General features: G+C 41.3%; 1 protein-coding gene across 2 annotated transcripts in view; it reads left to right on the top strand.

Annotated features, from left to right (window-relative positions):
* LOC131887226 (protein CLEC16A homolog) overlaps positions 1-24,764 on the top strand; it is a 63,080-nt gene that overhangs the window by 997 nt on the left and 37,319 nt on the right. For both annotated transcript variants that reach the window (XM_059235791.1, XM_059235784.1), the window contains exons 2-5: positions 13,874-14,002; positions 18,609-18,742; positions 20,814-20,962; positions 23,249-23,478. In XM_059235791.1, the coding sequence (XP_059091774.1) occupies positions 13,874-14,002; positions 18,609-18,742; positions 20,814-20,962; positions 23,249-23,478 (642 nt within the window). The remainder of the gene's footprint in view (positions 1-13,873; positions 14,003-18,608; positions 18,743-20,813; positions 20,963-23,248; positions 23,479-24,764) is intronic.

Consider the following 24,764-nt stretch of genomic DNA (forward strand, 5'->3'; position numbering starts at 1 on the left):
TTGACTGAGTCTTGTGGAAACAAATTTTGGTAATTGCAACCAAGATAACAAATCATTCTTAGCTGAAACAGGATTGTCCTAGTCAATGGTTTAAGGTTTATTTTCATCAGATGGATTGTTGTGGATGAAGCCTTTCCATTTGCTGAACGTTAAAAAGGTCTGGATTTTGAACATTGCTTAGCAAAAAAGAATGTGAACTTTATTTATATCCGGTTACCAACAGTCAAAACTTGAGTTTGGTCATAGAAGTCAGCTCGTTGATAAAAGATAAATGCTCACAATGCTAAGTCCTGACAAGTCAATTTGAGGTTCATTTTTCATTTTGTGCCAAGTTTTCTGCGGCTTAGTTGTGTCTCTTCAATTTTGAAACTATTATATTTTTCTAATTTCTTCATATCTGACCAAAGTGAGAAAACTGACTAAAAATTTAATAAAGTTAGCCTTAGCCCACTCTAAAATGAATCAATTCGAAGATTAAAAACCCCAAAATTTGAAAACTACCCGCCTTCGTATTAAGTTATACTTGCGAGCCTGCTACTTTTGATTTCAAGCATCTCGGCATTATATACAAAGCTTAGTCATACCTCTAATAAATGGAACTGCTTCAAGATCTGGATGAAAAGGAATCGTATTTGTGTGAAAGGCCAATTTAAGCTCAAAATACACAGCTGAACTGCATTCGGATCAAATCCAGTTACAAGACGTTCCAATATAAGGATCCAAAGTTTCCTTCCCATGGCTTTCTGGCTTTTTGGAATTTGTAATATGTTCAGCCGGAGGAAACAGCCAAGATTTAGGTCCCTAAAGACTGATGAGTCTAAAATAGACGATATAACACCGGGTGACTAACCAAAAATCTAAATCGAAACGAACCTTGACCGGTAAGGCCACTTAGAATATTCACTTTGTACCACGGAACAATCCAAGAGCCTAAACAAATGCAAAACAAGCTCTTGTGAATCTATTATGATGAGCTGGGCGGTCCAAATATTGCAATTCAAATTCACCAAAATGCAAACAATGCAGATATTTTAGCTTTATTTTAACTCTATTTACTTTTTGTAACAGAATTTAAACCCAAATGATGAAAAAAAAAATAACGGTGAGCAAAAATGCAAAAGGATATTGAAAAAGGTTAAACAAAATTTCTCTGTAATCACCCTACTCTACTAAATGGGTATAGCAGGTTTCATTTCTAAGCTAAAGTTTGTCAGGCTGTCAAAGCTAAATAATTTAAGGTCGCCAAAGAAACCCTAAATACGTGCTTTGAAGATTAACAGCTCGTGTAATGGTGAGATTTTACCACAGAACATATTAAAGTATAAATACTTCATTCAGTAAGGCATCAACCATGTTAAGCCAACAAGTAATTTCCTTTTTACTTAATCCTTTGGTCATAGATCGGAAAAAGGCAATGTATTTGCAGCACCAGTTTATCTTTTACAGCTGAAGAGAAGTAACCTTGAAGAGATGATTGGATGGCTTGCAAAAACCAAAACGAAAATCAAGCCGTTTGAATAGAAAATGTTTTCTTCCAGCAGCAAAATTTTTGAAATATGTAAAAGTGAACAAATTGTTTATAATTCTTTTCAGCATTCTTGTTTTTGAAAGAAATGCCGGAAAAATAAATTTAAAAACATATTGTTTAGCCAAAATGGCGGAAAAATGCGGAAACCTATAATTATGGAGAGAGATGAAAATAATTATTAAAAAAACGATATGCATTTGCATGTTTTGAACAGCCTTCATGATGAGTCAGGCTTTGTATCATGTTAAAATGAGGTCATATTGAAATAGGTGAGTCTGATTATTTCCATCTAAAAAGTAGGGCGTCACTTGTACAGCCCAAATGACCCTGTGAAAAAGAACAATCCACCTGATAGCATTTTTTTAAAATCAAGCATTTGATTTTCAGCCCGTTTTAAAGCTTCAGTTGCAAGTGTAGGATTGCAATCAATTGAAATGGAGGCATTAATAGAGTTTCGGTTTGCCTCAAAGGAAAAATGCATTCACCCTATTTTGGGTTTGCGGATTAGCTTTGCATTCAGATTCAGTTACTGCCGGATTTGTTCCCACAATTTTCTCGGCTTTGGCGGAACGTCCTTGTGGCCACATTTGTGAGGTGGAGCAAGTAGAAATGTATGATTGATGTTAACAAATACGAAGCTCTTTGATCAGATATTTTCTGATACTGTCCACTTCGCTTCAGTGAGTTTTTTTGTGAGTCTTCGTTCGCTCGAATGATCTTTTTCAAGTTTGAAGAGGATTGCCATTCTTTGTTCATCGTCGATAGTCTCGGTAGTTATACCTTAGGAAAGTACTCCCAACATGGAATGGCCCTGGTTATGAATTAGCAACCTAATGACTCACGCCCTCTTCATGGACGAACATTTTTGATGCTTTGGACCGTCGGATAGTACTAAAGCATTGCTCATTGTTTATATAGATACTACTTGAGCATCAGAAAGATGACAAGAGTCTAAGGCACATGATTTGCCTTCCCTACAATTCGAGAACTCTCATGTACTGTACCAGGCGCTTCAAAAGAAAAGGGACAACAAGCCATGTGAAGAACTCAAAAAATACCCAATGGTCATGAAGATCCAGGAGAGAGTAATTAATACGCGAAATGGCCGCCTTTTAAAAAAAAAGATAAATCTGCCCTTACCTTTCAACCATGGGCAGAGTTTTGTTAGGGGAAAGTGAGGACGAGAAATTCCGAGAAATAGTCCAAAATTTGAATCAAGAACTTTCTCGACAAATGATGTTTCCCCTTTTTGTCTAACTTAAAAGATGTTATTGGATCTAACTCGTACATACTCTCTAAGAATATTTGTACAATAAAGGAGCCCGAGAAAGAAGAGAGGTGGATTTCATTGTTGTAACTGGCCTGGATCCACGAGGGCTCGAAGGTGCTTCAAAACCCATGTTAAGCGTCTACGGCCATCAGAATTGACCCAAATCCTGGGTTGGGACAAAGCTCATGGATGCATTTGAAGACGCACAGTTCTCTGCAGACTGTAAGGTCCCAACCTTTCTAGCCTCTCCCAATACGATAGCTCTCTCATGCCTTCAATGTTCGTGGTGAAACATCTTTGAACCTGTTCGAGCGGAATTTCCTTCCGTTCAAGGCCATATTACTTAAGGTGACCCAAGAGTAGATCTGATCCATGTCTTTTGCCAAGCTACTCGAATCTTGGCAATTCCTAGCAGAAACTAACTTCTTATCGTCAGTATGGGAAGAGATACTGACATTACTGTCCTGGGGATCCAAGCGCTCCTCGGGATTAGGGGCCTTTCCGGCTACCAAACTTCGGCCTACAGCAAGGCACGGTTGGGTAGGCGGCTTCACGCAGCGAAGACCCTCAAATCAGACACGCCAATTGCATAGACCTAATGGTTTATTGGGTGAGCTTTGCTGGTAACTGGATGAAAAAGAATTTAAATAGGGTGGTGAGTAAAGGTGATATAATGAGTCGAAACGAACTTACAAACTATGGGAGGACTAGGGAGGACCAAGGCAAGATCACAACATTCAGAGTAAAGAACGCGGCACAAGTAGTATTAGGCATAGAAGGGGTTGCCCACGTGGTTCTTCTTTATCAGCTGGGACGAAGATGGCGCTGCAAGACATTCCAAGGAGCCGGCCGAGGTGACCACTTGGGGGATCTATTGGTCTCTCAGTTTGCTCCACGGAGTATTACTACTAAGCTTTTGAAGTGGAGCAATGAATGTTATGAAAAGGAGAGGACCTACAGTACTATAGATCCCCGTGGAACACCCAACATGACATCAGTTATGTCACTATGGGGTCCCTCAAACAATTGCTTCCTACCACGAATGAAATTTCTCAACCAATTGAAAATCTTCCCTTGAATCCCAACGTTATGAAGCCTTCTTAATTAAAAGGCCATGATCTACTTTATCAAAGGCCTTGGCAAAATCAAGATAGACAACATCAAGTGACTCGTGTCTTTCCAGTCCCTCAATGACCTGCTCTATATGTTCAATCAGTTGGGTATCCGTGCTAAAATGCGCTCGAAACCAGTGCTGACTAGGATAAATGACTTCATGGTATTCAATAAATTCTACAACTTTGAACTTCATGATCTTCCCAAAGACCTTAGTAATTTTTGGGTGAAAATAAGCTTTTGCTGATCCAGAATCTGATTAGGAGGAGGGACTTCATGATTTTTTTAAAACACCATCGCACAATTTAAAGTGTAAAAAATAGGCCTGTAGTTACTGGGGAGCGACTTATCTCCTCCTTTAAAGATTGGAACAATATGAAAACTTGCCCTAATCCAAGATTCAACGTATCAAGCATGAGAAAATAGAAGCAGAAACCTGTGAGCATCTCATTAGAAACTGAGATACCACACCATCAGAGCTCAGAAAACTCGAAAGCCTCAAGTTCCTGATGGCCTCTAAGGCATCTTGATCTGTGACTACTAGATCATCTAATTGCTCATTTTGTATAGCATCACCAATCTCAGGAGACTCATCATTAGAGCAATGGTCTGTCGCTTTTAAGCTCGGTGGAGTTGAAAACAAACTAGAGTACAGAGCTCCAATCCTATTTGCCATAACCTCCACTGTACCCATGGCTTCCCCATCGACCTCAAAAGGTCCTACAGGGTGTTTCGTTTTCCTCATACAGTTTGCATAGGAGGAAAAAGCCTTCAGATTCCACCTGACTTTGTAGATTATTGGCAAGAATGTGCAACTTTGAGTTTCAAAGCCAATTGATTTGCCAATCATTTGCCGAAAACTTTGATCGAATAGAAGTTTCAACCACGTGTAAAGGAATAGACGGTACTTTGGGAATATCACCCACCGCTTCTGTTTTGGTTTCTGATCCTCTTTGTTCGCATTGGCTCCTTTTAGACATTTCAGTAAGCAGAACATTTTTTAGCCCCATTATCTGTTTCTGCGTCAAACCAAGCTTTATTTTATAATGAAAAGCACCAGACTACCCTTGAGCAATTTCAATCTTAAAACCTTGTTTATTGAATTGCGCCGAGCCAAAAGTTCCAGACATCACAAGAAGCACGACTGTTTGAAAGTGAAAACCAACAGCAGCGGTTAGTCTACCTATCTTGATAGATTATCCCCTTTTTTGAACACCCTGTACGTACATAGTTCATGAATGAACAGTCAACCAATCGGGGTGGAAGGAGCTAATGTAATGTTTGATCATATCTTGGATGATCCAATCAATAATGATCAACTATAGTCTTGAACACGACTTTTCTTGAGTGTACTATAGCCACTTGGTACGACTTCCTAGTTGTGTGATTGTATTGAAATGTGGCCAATCAAAGGAGTGATCCAAAGAAGACGGAGCGATATTCTGGAGCAAGTAATGATAAGAGGAGGAAGTAGGGTGCTTTAGCAATTTGAACCCGAGAAATATTGAAGTCAGATCGGGTATTTCTAAACAACAACGAATATTTGACGCCTTGAATGACTTGCAATTACATATCCTTCTTGTAGGATAATTATCTTTTCTCATACTGCTATACACAGCTTTACTGACCAAGATCGTAAATAAAATCATGACAGTAAAATCATCCCCCCCCCACCTAGAAATTTCGATCAGAAAATATTCAAAACCAAAATCCTTCTTCACCAATCTGAATATCAAAGAGCCCGTTATCCGTGGCTCTTGTTCAAGGTTTCATCTCCTTGAGTTCTCATTAGCTTTCCAAAGGCGAGATGCATTTATTGAAGATGGTTGGCCTACCAGAATCGCTTCACTCCATAACGCACTCACTTCTTGCTTCGCAAATTCCGCACATGCCTTTCAATGGACGAAATTGGAGTTCGTTTGATTGCCCTGACAAGATCCGACATTTCGGTGCCTTTCCCTTTTCCTAACATGATCCAACAAAACGTACCCCTTTCACACAGCACCACATCGTGATATGTACCCTTAATGTATGCAGTGCTTTTACTCGTCAATATCCTTAGAGAATATCGACGGAATTTCGTGGGAAGTGCTAATAGTACATACACGTACGTCGTACGTACTTGAAGGAGCCCTGAAATTGCATATCATGCACCGAAAGGAACCGTTTTGGATCAATGCCAACCACAACCTTCGCCCAATTTAGACCAATGATTTCGCCCTACAAGCATAAACGTATACAATATTTTGTTGATTCCTGAGTGGATCGGTTAAGAATTAAAAAAGCTCTTTGGTTAGCACATATTTATCAATGGGGGACTTTTTTAAATCTTTCTTACGTTTGCCCTTAGGGTAGAATCATAAATATCTAAACGGTGTGAATGGAAACCCAGAAACGAAGTCAAGCTTCGTGTTTATCCAAGTTAATGGTTTGCAAATTCAAGAAATTGGCTTCTTTGTGCATTATTGTCCCCACTGCTTTTGCAAGTAGCCACCATCGGCGGAACGGATTGACTTTCAATTCAGTTGATGCCATTTGGAACCGTGGAATGGTGGTGCCAAAAGACTACAATTTAGACCCAATCCTGGCTGCCAAATTCACCTGGCTTGCCAAGAATCCTTGGAGAGTCCTTCTAATATCGGGTAAATGCTTAATCTTTGAACCACCCAACCAGTCAAAGGAGCTTGTGAAAAATGGCATTACTTGAGGTGGGATTTTCGCCACGACCGTTGAAATGCCAAAGAAAGCTGCAATACCCTCACGTTTCCTCGATACTTACATTTTTTACCAAGATTAAGTACTGAGTACAAAAAAGAATGCTTGTTATTTCATGAAAACTTTCAATCATTCATGCAAACTTGTTTAATGTTGCACTTTTTTCCAAAACAAGAGCCAACGTCAACTGTACAGCAACAAATAATATCGCCCCTGGTTTGGCAAATTATACGCTACGTTGAAGTTTTTTAAGTTGCTTGTAGAAAATTCAACTGTTTTTGTTCGGTGTCATGACCCTAATAGAATATTGGAATCAAGAGAAGATCCGTCCGTTTATTCCGGTTGAAATAGTGGCTTCTTTGGGATACAAAACTGAGCTTTGATTTGTGGACGAGCGAAATTTGCCAAGTGATAACATTAAGTCGTATTGTCTACCAGTGCCAACAAGATGAGAGCGTCTTTCTCACATGCTCGTATTATTACGTTATAAAGCCATGGGGAAACAAGATTATAAAGGCTGATATAAGTATTAAAGATCCTTCATTCTTTTGATGCCTCTTGCACTGCATCTTAAAGGGCATGAAAAAGAAGCAAGGGAACCCCCCAAATTCATGCCGAGACTGATCGTGCACTTGGGGTGGAAATTTGAGATTTCGAGAGAAGATGGGACAGCTCATTGCATTTGTGTTGCACTAGCATTGGAGCCTATTGGTCATGAAGATTACATATCACTTATACTTTACTTATGATTTGAGGAAGTCATATCTATCATTGCTTTTCAGTATTTTTTTTTTGTATTTGGGTGCTAGGGTCGGAGGGATGAGCGTCGCCCGGCTAGCGAAGCTGGCCATCACATCGTCCTTATACTTTTTCCGATAGGCAGTGTCGTGTCCGTATCAGTTTGGTTCTCCGTCTGTGGGCAGGGTTAGCGTCTAAAAGTTTCCTTGAGAAAGGTCGGGGAGGAGATTCGAACCAGGGACCTCTCTCGTATAAGAAAACAGCGCTAACCACTGCACCACGTCTCCTCCCTCTTCATTGGAAAGTCGTGATCATAAAGCTTACCATTGCTAATAAAAGGCCTTTGATAAAGAAGATCATGGCCTTTAGTTGAATTGACTTCATGACATTGGGATCTAAGGTAAGGTTCTCAATTGGATATGTGCGTTTTGAGAGTACCTTCAAGTCCTCGAGAATCCAGGCTAGTTCGAACAATGAAGTCCACATCTCTTCTATCTCGGGCTCCTTCATTGTTTAATTTGCTTCCCTCTAATATTCGTAGGGAATACGTAGGCCTTGTTGATCCGGTTGCATCTTTCAAGTCAGACTTGGACAAATTTTTAGATAGCATTCCAGATCAACCCTACATTCAAGGACTAGCTCGGTCTGCCAACGCAAATTCGTTGCTAGACCAAATATCATAGAAAAATTGAAAGGAAATGAATAGACGAATCATACCCTTTCATTTCAATAGTACTGGGGATTACATTCCCTGTGGCGGTTAGAAAAGCCAAAAAAATACAAAAATATGAATTTTCTTCAATTCAGTTTACGAGCCCCATGATGTTCCATTGTTGAATGGAAATCGAGTAAAGTTTTCTTTTAATCCACATAAGTTGAAGGCCCGAAAAGTTCCCAGATGCGCCCTTTTCGCGATATCGAATTTATTGTTAGGATGCGTTAACCTTCATCAGAGTTTAGTTGAAGAGACGTGCATGATATTTACAACATTTTTTTTATTTCTTGGAAGGCTAATCTCGCAGAGGCTGAATACTCTGTGTGCATAAATTAAATGCGAGTCCCTCGAGATATGAGTCATTTCATTCCAGAGTAGGGGAGGCTTACGTATACACCTTTGTATGGGTCTTTTCTTCTTCCGTTAGAGAAGCATTTCAAGAAATATGCCTTTTTTAGTTATTGCCTTGGGTCTTCTTCGTCTGCTCCTTCCTCCTACTCCTGCTCCTGTTATTCCTCTTGCTCTTCTTCGTCTTGTTCTTTTTTTCACGGCCATCAAGGGACCTCGGGAGAAAATTGTGTGTCGGACCTCCTCGGAGTGAATGCTTGTTCCTCCTTCCTCCTTACAAACGCCGGTTGGTGGACTTTCTGCGGTCCCTCATTCAATGGAACTCAGCTGCACGCAACTCATCTTCCGGGCCTTGAGAAGAAAAAGAAGGAGAGTCGGACTCATTCTCTTCTAGTTCCATGTACGTTGTGGTGGTTGGACCACTTTGATAACTCACTTGGCCTCTTGGGGGAGGCTGAACAATCCATAAAAAATCCGTTCAGACCCAAACTAACCGGTAGTCAGTCAGTTGGTCTCTCGAAACCAAAGCTGGCAAATCACCACCTGGTTACCTTGCCAAGACTCGGAAAAAGCATCGCTTGATTCGCTCGAAGTTCGTGAGGGGGGTAATTCTTCCAAGCGAGTAACTTGTATTGGACGGGAAAGCGAATGAACGCATCCAGTGGACCAAGTCAGGTCAGTCAGCCATTAGCCTTCAATCAAAGGCGCTTAATTGGGTGAGGTGAAAACACTTGCCCCGTAAATGAAGACCGCCTGCATTGCTTCGGTGGCGTTAATGTTCATCTCAAGAGGACCACTCACCATTTGTGGATGACAGCTACTCCAAGAAACGCACTCACACTTTGGAATTAATGAATGCACCCTTGACCCTGGACAGCTGTGTGGAACGTTGCATGAAAAATAGACTTCACACTCGCTCATGCGTTACCCATTTTGACAAGCCATGAATTGGTTCAGTTCTCTTCTGGGTCCACGGGACTAAAAATCCAAGATTTCTTTCTCACCAATCGGTACAAAGTGATCCCATTGAACAAAATTAATCTGATGTTTTCTCATTGTGATAAACGTGATTGGGAGTTCATAACCATAACTTGAGTCCAAAATCCGAGGCTTTGCATTGAATCATTTCGTTGATCGTTTCAAGTGCTGGACAAGGCTGTATCTGATTAACGAAGACCTTTTGGAACGAGCGACATCAATTCATCGCCCGAGTGTCTTCCGCATCCTCTTATCAACGAGTCTCTCACGTTTCCCTTCATCACTTAGTCCTTGGATGGTCTGGTGGAAACATCGTTTATGCGCATGCGAACCAGTTCATCCGGGAAATGTTGACCAACACGATCTTCACATCTCTTTTGCTCCGTTCCCATTGATGTCAAAGTGCTTCTTTTATGCATATCCAGCCATTCATTCAAATTGCTGAATACAAATCCGTTTCCATTTCGGAGAACCGGATCATGGCCAGCCCAAAGTGATCTGAATTCTTCCGAGAGCCTTTTTTTAACCCGTCAAAAAGTCGGGGGTTTGTCAACAAACATCGGTTCACCTCGAAGGACCCCGAGCCGTCTAGAAAAGCGAAAGAGTCATCTTGTTAAAATCTTGAAGAGAGAAGACGTCCAGTGGTGGGTGCACTTAGTGCTGACTATGGTTCAGGCTGCAACGAACTCTACAAAGGCCCTTGGAGCAGCGGTGAGATCTCTCTTGGGACTTGAGTAAAAGCCGTGCCTACAAGAGGTTGAAGCCAACGAGGAAAAAAATTTCAGGCCGAGCTCATTGGCGACATAATTGAATTTTTGTCATCGCTTGAGATCGCTCTTCGTCTCCAAAAAAGGGGGATAAAGTGTCCGCGGTGCTGGTCGTTTCCCAATTGAAAAATCACGGAGGACATTTGCTCTTCAAAAAGGACGTGGCGTCTCTTTCATGAATTTCATATCTTCAAATCTTCGGCAATGGAAATCATCCGTGTATGAAGATAGATTTCAACCATTCTATTACTGCTTTCTCCGCGGTTCCAAAATTGAAATTTTATAAAATCGAAAGAACCTTTTCGTACCATACATAGGGTAAGAAAAAGAGGACTTGAAAGTAAACTTGGCTTGCTCTCCCTTCCTCGATGGCTGGCGGCTGATTTTCCATGTCAAAATCGATTGAGTTACCCTATAACCTGCCATTGAATGTCATTTTGAAAATGTCCTCCACTCCTGGGCCCATGGCTGCCGCAGGCCTAGCGCATCACGAGCATCATATCTCGACGTCTCATAGTAACGGGAATGATGGTGGCACAAGACACAAGTCAAGATCCTCTCGGCGATCCAAATTGCCATCAGCCATTTCCATGGACCAGCATGATCATCACAAGCACCGTGCCCCCAACATCTCCAAACAGAGTAGCAGTTACCATCAATCTCGTTCAGATGAACGAGACTATCCGCCTGTTCCACCCACTGGAGCACAGGGGTCCTCTTCCTCTTCTTCGATGAGTAGAACGTCATCTCGAAACAACGTGGGATCAAGGGGCGAGTCTCTCACCCGTCACAACAGTGGGGGTAGCATAAGGGGATCAAGTGGCAGTCAATTAGGCCGGTCGAATAGTGGCAGCAATTATGCCAATCATTCAGGATCTAGCAAGCAGAGAGCTGGGAGCAACGGATCGTCAACCCCGCCCAGTCGAGCTGGAATGGGCTCCCCCACGTCAATTTCAAGCAGAAGTGAAAGACTGAAACGTAGAACTGCATCCGGCAGTGGAGGAGGCGATGAAAGTCCCCAGAGAAATCTTTCCCCCGCAGGGTCCAAGGCTCATTTTGATATGAAACACATGCATCGATCCATCGACGCGGTCGTCGAAGAAGTGCGGGATTCATCGGCTCCGTCGGGACTGAGGAGTCCAATAGAGAAACAACTGTTGATGCAACAAGTTATTGCACCTGCACCTGATCCAACCAATGCGTTTAGTCCAAATGGTCTGGCCACAGCCATGGGAGCCACACGAGCAAATAGTGCCGACCCTAAGAAGGAACGCTATCGATCCCTATGGGGTAAAGTTGGGAAGCAGGCGCCAATCCTTCAGCCCACGTCAGTTAGCGATGCAGCAGCAGGTGAGAGTGGTCCCAATACCCCAACAGGATCAGGCCCAAATCCCAAGAAAAAATGGGACATGGTACTTAATCCTTTGGTTCAAAGGCAAAAAGAGAAAGGTGGCAAGAAGCTCTCTCGAAAATCGAGTCAATTGGACGCTACGGCAAATTACCTCCTTCACCAAGCGGAACAACAGCACCACCACCAGCAACAACAACAGCAGCAGCAACACTACATGCAACAAGCCATGGCTCAGCAAATCAATTCCATGAATGCTCCCAATCAATCCACGACTCAATGCGATTGTGGCGACGACTCTTGTCCATTTTGTAACCTAATGCTGAACATGGAGATGACCGATCCCAACATGCTAATGTAGGTTCTATCCTGTGATAGAGAAGGATTTCAACACTTGAACAAGAAGTTCGGATCCTTTGTTTGTATAATTGGCCATCGATTTACCAACGCAGTGATATGGATCAAAGTTTCAAATGGAACAAAAGGAGACAACCATTCTTGGGAGCACAAACAAAGCAATGGTGTTGCTGAATGCAAAAACTTCCTTCAAAAGAGTCCCTATGATGGGCCTCAACTTTTGTCTGAAATGCTTTATCAAAAGACCTTAGAAGCAAAGTCGTTGGCACACATGCCATATCCTCCTTAACCCTCCTCTTTATTCTCTTCCTCTTCCTCTTCCTCCTTCTATTCCTCCTCCTCCTCCTTGAACTTGTCGATATTTTCGTTCCATATGAGTCTTATTTTTATGAGATACTAAGTGTTTGATGTCCCGATTGTATTTAATGTTCCACGAAAGCCAACCCTTCGTTGCAGGCAAGTGGATCAAAACGAAATTTTTCCACATTTGACGGCTTAACACTTGTCTCATTGGGAAACTCCCGTGTTCTATTATCAGTAATTTGTTTCCTCTAAGAGCACTGATATATAGATAAATATATGTATACTCGGTTTCAGATTCGTCTTTGCTTACACCATTGGGATTTAATTATTTTTTCAATATCGTTCATAAAAAGTTGAGGTTTTGAGGTTATTTTTTGGACCAAGCTCATCAGGGCTTGCATTTCAATGAGAAGAAATCTGTCGGTTGCATTAAAAGTAAGTTTCGAATCATTGAACAAACATTGGTGTTCCATCGTTCTCTCTCGACCCATGGGAACAAGGCATGTTCTCATCATTTCATTTGCTCAGATAAGAGAATAAATGTTTCACACCAAGTTCTCCATTCATCGTCGTTCTCGGAGACGTTCACGGCCATAAAAAGCTACAAACTTTTGTTGGCAGAAACTTTGCATGTCTTTGCATTGTCGACGGCGAGGAATTAACCCCAAAGTGTTCTGATGACTAGTTTCGTTTCGGCTTACATTGGCTCTTTGGTCCTTTGTCTTGGGGGATGGTTAGAAACAGCCAACCATTTGCCGACATGGTGACATTGTTGCCTTTTTTGTTGCTCGTTTAATCAATTGAGAAGAAAATCGACGAGTTCTTTTAGTGTTTCTTCTTTATGGGGGATGTAGAGACTACCGACGGAAGAATGGACGAGTTTGCTCCTTGCGGTCAATTAATGTTAATTAACTTGACGATTTGGTCCCAAAAGCTTCTACCTGTGTACAAAAGAGGACTTCATGGCCTTAGATACTTTATATACGCTTTTTTTTGCTTTACTGCATTTCATTGAATATGCTAACGGCATGTGATTGTCATGGCAACTTAAGGAACTTTTCCGGATATTCCCACATTTAATAGATTCTCCTTTGTGGCTTACAAAGGGAAATTCGGTTTGGGGGGGGGGAGTCATCCTTAGCCTTTGGAAGCTGTATTTACTCGTAATGCTGGACAAGTTCCCTGAGGTTCCATAAATCACCCTGAAGACTCCCTCCAAGCCAAGGACGTGACAGAATTGGGTGGACTCTACGAGTTCTTTCACTGTCCTTAGAACCAATTTGGCCTTCATTCTTGCTCGGGTTCCAACACATTTGACCTCAATGATGTAGAGTGAGAAGAAAAGAAAATCTCTCGAGCCAAATCCGTGAAATTTCGTGAAGGATTCGACATCTCTTCCTCCTACCTCTCTCTGAAGCATTTTGAAATTGTGTTCCATTTTTGAGTGAGGGGGGCAAAAGGAGAGGGAGAAGGCCACCTTTGAAAGCCCCTGATGAACTGGATAGAAATGAGAGGCTGACCTATCAGACGAGTTAGACGCCCCTAAAATTTTATTTGGTCCGCGTTCCATCAAGATCTAGTCAATTGGCTATCCAGGGAAACGCACATTCTGTCCGTACAATATCCGGACTGACAATCTCCTTCAAGTTTTATGATCCATTTCATTTACTTCAGTATCTTGCTCCCATTCCAGATATCTGTACTCTGTGCTCTCGAAGAACCAGACCGTTACCGATGGCAATCGAAGTCTTCTCGTTGAGACACTCCGCTCCATCGCCGAAATATTAATTTGGGGTGATCAAAATGACAGCTCCGTGTTCGAGTGAGTACACCATGCATCAATGATGACTATACGCTGCAGTTCTTTACTTCATGTCTTCATCAATGGGCAAACATCTTCATAGAATATACGCGTCAACGGCTGTCTGATCCCATCATCAGAACGCAAGTCTCGCTTTACGACATTTTGACGACCATCCATTATTGGGAGGGCCATAAATGAATGTACTAGTCATAGGAGAATAGAACCGATGAGGAAGAAGAGAGAACTTGCTTGGGAGCGAGAACCTACTTAATCTAGTTACATGACTTGGCCTCTGTGATTTGCTTGGATCATTGGATAATGTTGAACAATTGTGTTATTCCTCACACCCTAATTCGAGGCCCAAAAAGGCCAGTCTTGCTGCTGGAAAAACCTCTGGCTTCATTTGTCATCGACAGGACCGGTCTCCTACGCCTCTTCGCATAGAATTGAATGATGTGACCTAACTAGGAGAGGTAAAGGTCACCACCTCTCAAGCCAAAAGAAAGGCTCCATCCAGGATAATGATATTTCCACGGTCGGTCTCGGCTCGTATTTTAGAGAAGGCCGATCGGAGGAGAGAGAGAATGGGAGGCAAATAAGGCCCAATGAGCTAGTGAGCAAATTAGGCATTGACTGGGCCGTAAGATTGGTGGGTGGAGCTTTGAAATGAATTACGTCTTCAACAGAGAAGAAAAATATTATGGGTGGGTAAAATGAGTGTAAACTCTAAGAGCAAGAAAATAATTTCTTATGATTCAAATGGTTTTGAAAATAGTAAAGCTTTCTATTTGGGAAATCAGTTTGTTGGAAATGGTTATCAAAATGGTATTTCAGACTTTTATTCCTCTCATTGGTATCATATTGACCCGGAGCATGGCATAAAAGGACCGGAGCAGTACTTTGAAATTTCAAACAGTATGAGAGACAGCTGTTATAAATGAAGAAAAACTGCTGAAAGTGGTTGTCATCATTTCATTAATATCCTCCTGATTACAATATGAATTAAATGAAGATGCAGATTGATGGTGTTACCTTTGGTTCTGCCTAAATATTTTTACATGGGTAAATGCATACATATATAATTTAAATGAAGATCTGAAAATATACAAAGCATTGGCACGAAAAATGTAGGTCATATCTGAAGTGAACTAAGCACAATCACTGAATAACTTACCACGATCAAAGAGCTCAGGCAGTTCCTCTACATTTTGGAATTCGAGATTGGATGAACCCAAAAGTTGGAAGTCGAAAAATATCAATCCAATGAAAATAAGTGCTGCTGTTTTTTAAAGAAGTCAAAAAAGTCTTTCATAGTATTGCCACAAACTCAAAACTTGGAAACACTAGAAACAAAGGGCGTCCTTGTTTCAATTTCCATAGCGCTAGTCTCCTCTACTGTGTGCCACATTAAAAAATCTCACCATGGATTCGTGGATCGGCAGCTTTTTGCAGATCACAACAATAGAAATGTCAGCTTTCTTGTTTCTTCGTTGTTTTGATACAATGCCAGCATGAAGCTTCCATAATGGAAAGGTTTTTGTATCCTCAACTTTCAAAGTATTAGCTTTAAGATTGGTCTACTCCCTGCCCAACAAAGTAAGGCACAAGCTGTTGGTGGCTTTTGTTTCTGGTCCTTATCTGCCGCCATCTTCGGTATTCCAAGGAGCTGAATTACAATCGATATTTTTGCAGCTGATATGCTAAAAGCTTTGTAAGGTCTTCGATTGTTAATCAATTCGACAAGTATGCTTGACAAGTAACATAGTTGCTCCAGAGGTTCTTGATCGATTTGAGTTTCCGGCGTCTGTGCGTAATCCAAGGTAATTCAGTTGTCAAGTGAGTACTTGCAGGGACTGAAGGTTAAATTGACTGGAACGCGGGGTCTTGCCGAAAAACCAACACCCCGACCAGGAACATCAAGTAAGCGTGCAAGAGCGTGATGTATGTAGAATTATGCCTGCAAATCCATGAGTGCGAGGTTCCCAAGGCTCTTGACGCAAGATAAGAAAATTACCATATTTCCTTTGCATGCCAGTGAGTGCCATTTGAAGGCCTAGTTTGATTCATCTTTCCTTGAAACAGTTCCCCGAAGGTCTCAGACCTACCACCTACAGTATATCTGTATATGAAAGCGGCGGAGAACTCTCGAGACAGACGATGGACTCATTTCCTCATTCAACGGTATAGGAAGAGGTCTTTAAATGTAGATAAGTCATCATGAGATGAATGACTTTGCCAGCCGTTCGATTCAACGTGTTCATTCATCCCTCAATTTCATGGTTCATGGGTTAGTCCCAATTATTTGGACATGCATCGGAGAGTTGCTTTCAATTCAAGCTCAAATTTAAGAGGGGCTTTCACTCTGATTTCACCTTGTAGTTTCGTACCTATTGATCAGCGGTGGCCAACTGCTATTTCCTCAGAAGACAGAGAACATACATCCGCCCAGGATTGAGTTAACATCGAGGAACTTCTCTGTAATTGACAAGTTTCAGATTTCGAGGTAGAGATCTCGAAGCAGCCTTGGATGAGCTAACCAGCTGTATCTTGTGAAAATCAACTTGTCCAGGGATCAAGTGGTCCTTGGTATTTCCTTGAACAGAACCAGAGGCAATATGCCTGACTTTCCTGGTTCAAGATTACTTAGGAAGTTTTGATCGTAAAACTTAAGTTTTATTGAGTTGGGAACTTGGAATGCTCATCATGTCTTGCCTTCCCTCCGATGTGAGAAGCAAACGGAGATAATGGCCTAAACTCAACTCCATCCACAGAGAGTTTGCCACAAGCATTCTAAACACACAACCAAAGTCGGGGTGCCATTTACGAGGCCTTTCAGAAGTTCGGGAAAGGCCATTGATCAATCCGTATTGGGACTCACTCTCAATAGTTTTTTCTTCCTTTCTCTCATCGTATTTGGGAGTCTGAGAAGGATTTCCAAACACTTACTTGCTTGTCCAAGCGTCCCTAATCAAGTCTGCCAGTGTCACCACACAGAACACTTCAAGTGCCTCGATTAAGAGTGCGGACTTACGTGACCTTTTTGTAAATGGTTTGGAATTGATTGTTTGGTATGAAAAGGACTTGTCGACATACTTGATGGGCAAGAGTTTATAGAAGAGAAATAATACTCTGAGGTGTGAAATTGTTTCGGATCGTTATACCTATGCCGAGCGATCTAATATTTTTCATCCACTTTTTGCTTTACAAACATTGCATTAATTGCTAGCCCTGTGGGAAGGCCAAGATAAAAGCTGGCTTATTTTGAGTCAATTTATGCGGATGGCATCATTTCTTGATTTTGTATCCCGGAAACCATTATCTGGTGTAAACGCAAATGTAATTTGTGTGCCCTGATTGTCTCATGACGTAGTGATCTTGGCGTACTTAAGAAACGTACTAATAACATACGTAAACGGCTTAGATATGCGTCTATCTCCCTAGAGGGTTAGCCCGTTCTTCAAAATGTGACTTATTGAAGCCTGCGCAATCGGACACCTTCACCAGTATTGTGTAAACGTCGAAAGGTTGATTTATTTTTAACGGTATTTGCGCCCTTAAAAGTGATGAGACAGCTCAAAGCTCAAAGGCAACATTTTTGATACATTAAGAATATTCATGAAATCGGGTCTCTGGATTTAAAGCCTAGTTGTTGTTTTTCCTAGCAATATTTTGAGAGATCAATTAAGGCATGTATATAAGGCTAAGTTCAATTTGTCTACAATCTTTTCTAAGAATGGGATGATATTTAATTTTTGGTCTATTTCCAAAATTTGGGCGGTATTTATGAAACAGCGAATACCAAAATAATGGATAACCATTTTGCCCAAACAGAGTATTAACAAAGAGTTTTCAATGCTAAGATTTAAAAGAAATAGGAAGTACGTAGCTCAGAACATGTTGTTAGTTGGTTCAGGCTGTAGTGACTCGAAGAATTCAATCAAACCAAAGCCGAAAAACCCATATGTAATCCGACCGCAAGGTGACCATGAACACGAAATTGAGCTTCTGTGCAGTTTTCCTGGCCAAACATGAGCCATATAATAAGGATCTCAGACAAATGTGACTTTCGTCATACGGATGAGATACCGTGCAGGAAGTTCATATGGCCAACTTCCAAGCATCCATTTTGTTGTCCATTCTCCGTCCAGAATTCTTTATATCCTCCGTGAATCTTGAACCTTGCGTGAACGTGCGTACTGCACGAACGGTCTTTCCGTCTGATGAACCTTTATTTGCCATGTGTGACCAAGGGATTTATGTCACTCATTGCAGTACATTTTCCTCCTTGCCATTATTAAACCATCTGGGATGTCCACTAATCTAGTAGACAGCAGGCAGGCAACATTGGATATTGTTGTGCTTTTGCTCTTGATGCTTGAGAGCGGTGCCGCAGGACCAATGGACCAAGGAAAAGTGGAGCCACACCTTCCGTGATGTGGCCTCTGCTTTTGCTCGCTCCAATCTCGGCCTTAACAACTGGGCTTTTTGTAGGTACATGTCGGTTGAACACCGGGGTTAGCTTTTGGAGAGGGATTTAAAAAGCGATAAAGTGACGCATGTGGCCTGGAGATGGAGGCATTTCAGGACTCGTTTGGTAAACCGGCTGGGTTTTTTTATGTTTCAGCTTCTTTTTGGAGAGGAATATGTTGTCGTTCTTCCTGAAGATAATGAACCAAAAATGCGGAAGCTACGTGTGCGTTCAACTCCTCCAGACTTTGAACATCTTGTTCGAAAATATCCGCAATGAGACTTCCATTTGTAAGTATTGCCAGCCTTGTTTTTTTTCTTTATAAGATTACTCTTATAATCACATTATGCTACATGATTTGAAGTAAATTTATTAATAAACACTATTTTTTTCCCACTGAAATAAATCGGATCCAGTCATAAAAAAGTGTCAGTATTTGTTAATTACAAATGTGAAAAAAGTCATGTAAACAAATGCTCATTGAACAGGGGATTGTCTTGGGTAAAACCCGTGTAAACCACTACTTTAAAGGTACATTCTCACACATGATCAGAGTATCCAATATTACGTTTTTCTTAAACGAGGGATCTTCTTTTCCTTCTCAAACCCCAGAAACCGCTCGTCTGATGTAGTCTTCTTCAATCTTAATTGCATCATTTACTATTCTTCGACCTTAGCAATAGATGAATCACACATAAAGAAAGTCCCCGTCATGATATGCTTTGATAGCCCATCTAAATGAGGTATTCTCAAGAATTGCTGAAACGTAAGAACTATGTCAGATTGAATATAAATGCCGTTGATTGAAAAGGAATATTCCATCACGAACGTACCAGAATAATACAGTTCTCACGTCTTACTAGTAAGATATGGAAAAGTGATGTAGTCGCATTGGAATATGATTAATCCGAACTCAGAGCCATTTGCCAAGCCAATTGTCTTTTTGGGAGAGAGAACGATGACCTGAGGTCCATTACTTGAAATGTCTTGCATAAAGTATATGTAGAAGCGAATAAACTCAGCCCACTTTATGGGGCCTTGTAGGGCCTCGGGTCCCTGAAGCCCAAATTTAGTTCATCGTTTTTATGAAAAGGGGCACGAGACTTATTGCCCTCTTTCAAAATGGTCTTGGAATTTGAGTGCATGCCCAGCCTTCCTGTCCGTTTTTTTCTTTCAAGAGTCCAATAGACAGAATCACTGACTTTTCAAAGAAGGAAAAGGATCGTGTCCAAAGAGAGGCTTCCAAAGAGAAAGCATTAGAGAGGCCAGATGTATTAGTATACATTGGAAATTTACACTGTTTCATTATTCCTATTGCGAACTTCTTCTTACAGTTCCAGAAAGTATATTGTTGATGGAAAAGGCAATTATGGCTCTTATTTACCGATACGCTGACAAAAGATTTGATCCACATATAAGAGAAATTTGTTATAATCAAAGGATCTACTTAACCCCAAAATTCCCCCTCAAATCCTTTCTCGTTAACTTTTCAAATTTCTAAATTTTCAAAGGATTGCAAAAATCGCAATGAAAATTGATTTTCTCCTCTCTACCCCATTCCGTTGACGGGCTTTCACGTAAGACTTGGCCTTTTCATGTCTATGTCAAGATCGAAGGGAGCGCTCAAGAGGCCTAAATTATTCATAAATTCTAGTCCTGGGTTCTTGAAGTCTCGAGGAATAGAGTATAAGACGAGGATGACAAAGAGGAACCATCTGACAGATATGAAGTGGATCTCGCCTCCAGGACACTTGTCCCTGGATGTCCAAGACATCTTCAACACGGCGCCAAATTGCTTGTCAATGACCCTTGGCTAGGCAGTTGAAAGAAGCCAAGATGTCAAACCATTGGCATCAAGTGAAGTCGTGGTGGATCCAGAAAAAGAATAACTTGGCCACAAATAAACTAACGAGCCTTTTCTCAATCTTATGCAAATTATGAACAGTCTCTAAGGCTTAAACAAGTTTTTTCATACCCTCAAAACTCATGCGTTGGGATGGGCTAAAGCGAGATGCGCTCCTATCTTGAGAAGTGAACCATGATTAATGTGCTGAGAAAGAAGCGTTGCAAAAAAAATCAATGCATTCCCATGCATAGCCCGGCGTAACGGACTTCATCTTTCTAAAAGCCAATCTTTTTGCTGTCCTTGAAAAAAAGTTTATTAGCTAGCTTGAGCAGTAATATACTTATTGATAAATGAGACTTGCTTTGTATATTTGACGCTTATATTTGAGAGACTTACGAACAAGATCAAATGTATTTATTCTCCCTTTTTCCCCCTTTGTGTCAATGACGTCATCGCCGGAAAAGGAACAATGACGTCACTCGTTCACTTATCCCTCGTGTTCTTGTCTCTTCTAGATTACCTACTCTCGAATAACCACGTGAATGCTATCATCGTTCACAAGTTTGACTTCTCGGATGAAGAAGTTATGGCTTATTACATTTCATTCTTGAAGACCCTGTCCTTCAGATTGAATAAGCACACCATCCATTTCTTCTACAATGAGGTGAGTTGAATGTGAGCAATTACCGTTTAGAAAGTACTGTGTCTTATTTCTATTCCGCCGAAAAAAACCAATCTATTGACATTTGACAACGTCCAAAACCACCCAGAACATGAAAAAGTCAATCCTAGCGAATCTTGATATGCTTAGACGTGTACAACAATGAACTTTGAAGTTGTCGTTAGGACCTCTGCTATTCTTTTGTTGTGACATCTTTCTCTCGCTGAGAGGATTCCCAGGAAATGAAATTGAGACGGTATTGTGAAGATCAATAGAAAGTAAACTGGTCAGATAAAAAGAGAAGCTTTAATCCCAAAGGCAATCACACAAGAGTTCAGTCTTGTCGAGGGTGGCTGGCTGGTCCATGTTCCAATGTTCCATCTTGATTTTGCTTTTTTTCTCTCGCTTTCCCATCTTTGAAATGCTTGTGACTCGCTTTGAGGTAGGAAATTTGGGCGACAAAACTTGGCTCCTCCCTAAAGTTTCTCCAACTTTCAAGGTGATCACTTATGCTCTCATCGTGGTGTATCTGGCTTCAAAATGGCCACTGTGTGTTTGGCCTCTTTTTCCTGTCTCCATATTCTAGTGGAACATCTTTCCTCCCGCTAAATCCTCTTGTCTGCTCTAAGTCAATTAAGCAGCGTTAATTAATGCTCGACCAGTCGACCACTTTCCTTCCTGGGGTTGATCAAAACCTTACTAACCATGACCGACGGATGTAAACAAAGGTTGCATTTCATCCGTTACTTTACTCGAATCTAATCGGAATTGAACAACTTGGGTGTTCTTCATCCGGGATTATGCGTTTATTGTAGTTATTATTTACATACGAGGGAGAAAAGACGAACTGGCTGTGGTAACTACGGAATAACCATTTGTCGAAGATCTTGCTTAGCGTCATGTCATGCTTTTAGAGGGACTTCCGTCCCCGAGAGAAACCAATGCTCTCTCTCTCTGCCTGAACTCAGAACGTCCATTTGGTTAGTCAGCTGAAAAGTACATTGCATGTCGGTGGTGGTCCTAATTTGTATGGGTATTCATATCGTGAGACAACCGGGTTTTTTTAGGATGTACCAGCGAACTTGAGGGAGCTTAATAGTCATGGTAAGGGATTCAATAGAAGTACCCTGTTTATAACCCTTCCACTAATGGAGACAGATTATCACTGTGCCACACACGGATGAAACAAAGACTACAAAGACGGAGGCATGGGCCCATTTTCACTCTCTGTGAACTGGTGCTACATGTCTACACAACATTAAGTGCGAGCATGGACACGTAAGTGAAGACAGGCTCTCTGCTACTTTGCTATGAAAGAGGGTTAGAACCTAGTTTCAACCCATTTACCACTTGTGAAAGCCCCCCCAAGCAAGAATAATCACTCTGCACTGAGCCTTTTGCATGAGAAAATCATTTCTCTCCTCCGGGATGTAAGGGACGAGCCTTTGTCTTTCATTGGAACCTTTCAGGCCGTTTTTTCCTCGTCCTCCGAACTCGCTTCAATGGCGAGTGGCAATGACCATTTGGCATTGCCTTTTTCTGGCCTCAACAAAGAGAGTTCCAAGGTCAAGCCAACAAGGACGGGTTGAAAGGGCCGCATGCACTGCATGTGATTGGCATTTGAACCTTAATGAGAGATGATGTCGTCTTCCTCCATTTTTTCCGTCATTACGAAGTGCACCGCTGTACCAGCTAGTTGCTCACTTCTGGAAAGTGTTGTTTCCTCATGAAATAAACTTTGAGGGCCAATTTCTTGTGAGCGAGATTTTCAAATTTTACCCAGACCCCAAGGCCGATGCCGATTTATTGGTCCCGCATCTTGAAGGCTGTGAATTGGAAGTTTTAGGACCTCGTGGCCAATGAACCGTGCGGAGGTCAAATAAAATAAATCAGACTGGAACCGATTGGTGTGGATTTATGAGTGCATTATTCTTGAACCAAAGCTCGGGAACGGGTAGAATTTGGAAAGGCATCGCAACTAGCACATGATCAATTGTTCACCGTACGCACATTTCCAGAGTCCAAAATCAAGCATATCGGAATATTGTGCGCTAACAAAGCTAATGAACTGATATACTAGCAAGAAATATAGAAGAGGATTTGTCTTGCCCAGCATCGAGTAGTTCATGGGGTATTCCAAAGATCTAAAAATGGACTCCTTAGCGACAGATACACACAAAAAAGAACTTCTCAGATGAGTTCGTTCTGCCCACTCCCATATGAACACAACTCCCCTTGAACACATCTATTTTACGTCCTCATTGTGATATGTATGTGTTTTTCTTGCAGCACACCAACGATTTCCCCCTCTACACCGAGGCCATCAAATTCTTCAACCATAGCGAGAGCATGGTGCGCATCGCGGTTCGAACCCTGACCCTCAATGTGTACAGGACGGAAGAGGAGTCCATGTTGAAGTTCGTCATTGACAAGACGGCTGTGCCATATTTCTCCAACTTGGTCTGGTTCATTGGGAACCACATCCTGGACATGGATGCCTGTGTACGGGAAGACACCGAGTAAGTGATGATCTTGGTCATATGGAATGTTTAATCTCATGATAACGTTTTTTATGGGTCACTTTGGATATTGCACAAGTACAAATCGACCCATGGCCATTTCAAAGCTAGATTCAATGAGTGACAGAAGGAAACTGAGCAGAACAAAAGTGAGAGCAAATATGTTCCTTTATTCGCAAGGTTGAATAAAAGCCATTTTGTCGGTTAATGGAATGGCCATGCCTCGTTGGGTTGTGCGAAAAGTTTGGTGAAAGGTCGACGAGCCCACCATAATTAGCATTTTCTGAAGCGTCATTTGAAAATTACTTGTGGCAGGGTGTTCATGCAATTGATCCAAACATTATTGTTTTTTTTGTTTTACTTCTATACCGTTACTCGGAACATAATCCCCAGTAGTGCGAAATTAACGGAAACATAAATATTATCTACCTTTATTTTCACATAATATCTGGTCCCTGAACATTGACATTAAATCTGTCTCAACTCAAACTAAAAGCTTGTGTTCTTCTTGCAAATTGAGCCTGATTGTCAGCTATAACCTAGCCTTTTAACATTAAACTCTCTTCTGGCCAGGGTTTTCGCCCAACTGATAAAATAGAACATTGCCATTATGCTCCTCTTGTTTTCGTTGTTGTAGTGAACAACTCAGCCAAGCCATAACTTCGTTTGCGGTTCCTGAGACACCCTGGGCAATCCTAGGCTTTTCAAAAGCCAAAAAGCGGTTCTAGTTTGGAGGCCCTTTGCTGCTTCTACGTCTTCCTAGTTAGTGTGTATTTTCACGAGTTCAGGTCAGACATAAATGACATCATCAAGATTTTTAATCTTGTCTGAAGAAACGTTTTCACATTGTCAAGTTCAAAGTTTTGTTGTCTCTAAATCCCTCTAGCTATTTCCGAATCGAAGTGACAAAAAGAGAGCTGAGAAGGGCCATTTTCTGCAAAGAAGAAGATTGATGACGTGAGACAATGAACATGGTCTAAGGTTAATATTCAATCAAACAGTCAAACTTGAGGTCAAAGCAAGGGTTGCTTATTCATAATGATCAAAAGATTATTGCTAATCATAGTTTGAAATCACCATCATACAAATCTAATTTTCCACGTCAAATGAAGTTGGTCGGATGAAATAGAAAAATATTGATGCTAACGGTTCTGATATTTTTTCTCAAAAAACCTTTTTCCCTCCAAAGGGTAATAATTTAAACTTTAAGGCTAATTAAAAAGAATTAAATGAATGTCTCCAAATGTACCTGTCATGTATAGATAATCTCTTCAAGTTGACTTGAA

Source organism: Tigriopus californicus, chromosome 1 (genome assembly GCF_007210705.1).
Source record: "Tigriopus californicus strain San Diego chromosome 1, Tcal_SD_v2.1, whole genome shotgun sequence".
Classification (NCBI taxonomy): Eukaryota; Metazoa; Arthropoda; class Copepoda; order Harpacticoida; family Harpacticidae; genus Tigriopus; species Tigriopus californicus.